This window comes from Condylura cristata, unplaced genomic scaffold (assembly GCF_000260355.1).
Source record: "Condylura cristata isolate star-nosed mole 26May11 unplaced genomic scaffold, ConCri1.0 scaffold00032, whole genome shotgun sequence".
NCBI lineage: Eukaryota > Metazoa > Chordata > Mammalia > Eulipotyphla > Talpidae > Condylura > Condylura cristata.
This window is the reverse complement of record NW_004567133.1, coordinates 2,954,337-2,958,663: the sequence shown is the minus strand read 5'-3', so window position 1 is coordinate 2,958,663 and position 4,327 is coordinate 2,954,337. Positions and strand designations below refer to the sequence as shown.

Below are 4,327 nucleotides of genomic sequence, written 5' to 3'. Positions count from 1 at the left end.
CCGGCGCCGGGCACCTGTGGCCGCCGGCGGACCCCGGCCGGACCCGGGCTGAGGGAGACCTCTGCCACTGACCCCTGCTGACCGCACACTGGCGACCCCGCCGGGGACCGCCCCCTGGAGATGGTCCCGGGCCAGCCCCGAGCCCGGCACTGACTCGGCTTCGCCTACTCCCGCGTCCTGCACCCGAGGGCCCAGCGGGGCGATAACAACTTCTGCTGTTGGTCTCCGCACTGCACTGCCCCTTCTTTTGGGCCAGGGCAGTGTCAGCAGCCCTCAGAGCGCAGACCCTCCCGAGTGCCCGGAAAGGCCCCCGTCTGGCCCAGCGCCTCTCCAACTCTTGCTGGATGGAGGCGCCCCACGAAGGAGCCGGGTGAACGCCTTGGCCTTCACCTTCCAGCCCTTGCTGACCACACCTCCCCTGGTGCGGAGGCTGCCCTGAGGAGCAGGAAATGCTGTACCAGGTAAGGCCCAGCGGGTCCGGGAGCTGGGGAGCTGCGCAAGCCAGGAAGGGCGCTTAAGAGGTTTGGGGCTGGATTCTGAAAGCCTAGAAGGAGCCGGACTCATCCTGTCAGGAGGAGCAGAGGATGGATGTGGAGACACCTCTGCAGGGGCCCCAGGTGGACACGCAGGCGGCAAGGGGATCTCTCTCTAGCCCTCATGAATTCCAGGGCCAGAGCTGATTTCGTGGGTTGTGGTGCTTTGGAAACCTGCATTCCCAGACAGCTGAGGTGGCACCTGGACACACTTGCCCTGCACCCGATGGTCTGCTGGTAGTCTGGGAGGCTGGGCAGTAACCCCCAGAGTAGTCTGGGAGGCAAAGAACCAGGGAGGTGAACTGACTTGTCAGTGCGTTTAAGGAGGCAGAAGAAACGTGACATGGACAAGCCCCTTCAGTGTCGCCCAGTGACTCCAGCCCCCATTTCTGGTAAGGGTCTAGCCCCACAGTCATCACTCGGTGAGGAGCCTCTGCACAGCTGCCCCGGCCTCCTTGTTGCGTGGGCTAAATGTGGAGTCATAAGTGTGGCACCGTCTGTGTCCCGGCATGAGGGTCCAGGGAGCTGGCCTTGCTGTTCTCTTCCCAGTGGTGGCCTGTGGCAGCAGGGTGGAGCTGCCAGCATGGAGGACCCTAGGCAGGGGCAGGCTCTGGGCGATCGGCGCCTGGGGCTGGGGCTCACAGCACTCCCACCTATCTGGACAGCCTCCTTCCTTCCTCTCAGCACAGCTGGCTACTTAGGAGCTCTGTGTGACCACCAGGATGGACCTGGGGCCAGCGACGCAGACCTTCGTGCTGGAACTTCGCTGTCTTGAAGATGGAGGCCCAGGGCCTGATACCCTCTCAGGTGAGGGCTTGGGGAGGGGGGTAAGTTCCTAAGCCAGGAAATAGTATTCAGGTCCCCAGGGAGGCTCCTTTGACAGAGTCCCAGCCCAGGCACAGCAAAGAACGACCTGGAGGGTGGCCAGCAACAAGCTGTCTGGAAGGGTGCTCACCTGGCAATTTCTGGTGTAGAAGGCAGGCTGGGTCACTCGCAACAGCCAACTTCAGTAGCTCTGCTGCCCTCCCACCTGCCCCTGGCTTAGAACTTTCGAACAGGATGGCACTCTAGGGCTTAGGAGTTCAATGCCCCGCCCACCCTCATGCATTGGCCCTGGGGCTTTGCTTCCAAATGGTCTCTGAGTTTATCCACTTTTCTTCTTCTACCTCTGCTTCCATCCAGGAGCAAATATAGTCCTACAGAACATTCTAAAACACCCCCCTCTCTCTTTGGGACCCACACTATGTTGGGTCTCACTCATGAGAGCTGTGTTTCCCATCTGTGTTTTCAAGGTGCTGAGTCAGAGTGAAATAGAGTCAAACAGTCATGAAAAGGAGAAAGGAAAGTGGGGGCTGCCTGGGGACGTATGTAAACATTCACATATGTAAAAATTTCACTGGCAAACATTTTGTGAGGATATGTATCTTAGGTGACATGTAATGGTACATTTATTAAAACTTGTTAATAAGCTGAAATTGCTTCAGGAAGTCAGGAGTGGCCAGGTGGTAGAGCACGGCTAGAAATGAGAGGATGCTCACAGTGTGTGACATGTCCCTGCCACTCCAGAGGTGACTGGAGACAAGAGTGTGTCTGAGACCCGGGCTGTTTGGGGTACAGGTTTTCATAGCAACTGTTACCCACCACCCGAACACTCCCAGCTGGTGTGAGTGTGTAGGAAACATGTATTCACTGCTCCGTTAGCCTAAACAAAGGTTCTTAAAACTAGTTTCCTAAAGACAAATTATTTACATGCTGATATTTCTTGGTCTTATTAAGTCAAAATAATCCTGGGGAAGTGGCCCCAAAACAACATTTTATAAATCAGACTACTTCTTTCCATTACGAAATTGAAAGAATCATGCCACAGGAAAAACAGGTGTTGAAATCAGTCTTGGGAATTGAGAAAGCCTCTTAGGATCATTCACACACATAAAGAGTTAGAATGCAATAATAAACTTAGAGCGGGGTTCTGCATGTGGATAGCTTGTGAAAAGTGAAAGGCAGCAACGGAGTGACTCCTGTCTTGCATGGCTTACGCTATGCCTTGCCTGATGCAGGGACTGAACAGTGTTCACCCTTATTCTCCTGACATCCCTGAAAATAATTTATCTCCCTTTGCAGATGGGGAAACTAAAGTTAAATACTCTTGACTTGGGGCTACAAGCTAGTCCCTTCCATTCCAGAATACTCCAGAAATGTTTCCAGATTGTTTGAAATGAAGCCGATTGTATCCTTGGTATTTCCAAACCATTTGTTAGTTTGCCAGCTAATTCTGAACCTGCAGGGAGAGGGATTTTTCAAACATCTGCCAGGTCCTGGGGGATAGGGAGTGGCAGTGCCTTCCCTGTTTTAAACTTGCATTTTGGGTATCATTAAGTTGTTTCACAGACAGAGAGGGTTTCAAGGCTGCAGGAGATGGACAGTTGCTAGTTGGTAGAGTTAGAAGCCTTGCGTTCTCTGACACTTTGGTAGCTTTTAGAAACTGCTATGGAAATGCTTCCAGGTAGCTTTACAGAAAGTGTTCACTGTTTACAGAGAAGACTAGTTTCATTTATTTAAAGTATGCCCTGAGCTGAGGTCAGAGTGCAGCATGGGCTTGCAGCTTGGCCTTTGGAATGGCTGGTTCACTGATTCCTACTGGATGGTGGTTAAGTGCAGGGACTGATCAAGGAATATGTCAGGTGCCAAGATCCAAGCATGAGGTCTGTAGGTAGAAGAAGGCAGAGGAGCCATTGGAAACTGGGGTCCTGAGTGCCATGACTGGCAGTCCCCTTGGGCACATGTCTAAGCCAGCCCAACACCGCTTAGTGTTTCCATTTTCACCATGCTGCCATTGTTTCTGGAGTCAGTGCTTTGGGTCCCTGATGAGAGCTCAGTCGTGTACCCTACTGTGATTGCGTGTGGGACAGGGTAAGGGGGGTATGGATTAGAGAGCTGCCGGTAGATCTTTCTCTTCTGGTTCCTTGCCATTTCCAATACAGGTGGCAGTGGTGGGAATGAGAGTCAGGAGGAAGAAGAGACTCAAGAGAGGAGCAGTGGCCCACCACAGCCAGCAATCTCAACCCTGGTAGGGGCCAGTATTATTACCAAGGAAGCACAGCTGGGACAGCAGGAGTTGCAACTTCAGGAACAGGAGCCAGAGCTGAGCCTACAGCCACAGCAGGAGCAGCTGCAACAGCAGCAGCCACAACACCAGCTAGTAGAACATCACCCAGAATTGCTGCAACAGCAAGATGGACAAGAGCAGCATCTTCCACAGCAGCAGGAGCTACAGGAAAATCAGCACCTCCTACAACATCTGCAGTCGAAATCGCACCTGCAGCTGATGCAACAGCAGGAACAGTTACAACCACAGCAGCAGAAACTATTGCGGCCAGAGCAATTAGAGCAGAAACAGCAGCAGCTGCTGCAGCAGGAACAGACACAGAAGCAGCAGGAACAGTTATTGCAGCAGCAGCTGCAGCAGGAACAGCTACAGCAGGAACAGTTGCAGCAGCAACAGCTACAGCAAGGACAGTTACAACAGCAGCAGCTACAGCAGGAACAGTTGCAGCAAGAACAGCAGCTACAGCAGGCACAGTTACAGCAGCAACAACAGCAGCAAGAACAGCTACAGCAGCATCAGAAGACTCAGTCACAACAGCAGCAACAGGAACAGTTGCAGCAACTGTTGCATCAACAGCAGCAAGAACAATTACAGCATCAGCAACTATTGCAACAGCAGCAAGAACAGTTACAGCAGCAGCTGTTGCAGCAGCAACAGTTACAGCAACAGCAGCTACTGCAGCAGCAGC

The 4,327-nt window shown here is 53.1% G+C and overlaps 1 protein-coding gene across 1 annotated transcript in view; it reads left to right on the top strand.

Annotated features, from left to right (window-relative positions):
* The first annotated feature begins 79 nt into the window (after positions 1-79).
* ZNF853 (zinc finger protein 853) overlaps positions 80-4,327 on the top strand; it is a 6,680-nt gene continuing 2,432 nt past the window's right edge. The window contains exons 1-3 of the mRNA XM_012731762.1: positions 80-461; positions 1,218-1,340; positions 3,515-4,325. Coding sequence (XP_012587216.1) covers positions 1,256-1,340; positions 3,515-4,325 — 896 coding nt within the window. The 5' untranslated portion in view covers positions 80-461; positions 1,218-1,255. The remainder of the gene's footprint in view (positions 462-1,217; positions 1,341-3,514; positions 4,326-4,327) is intronic.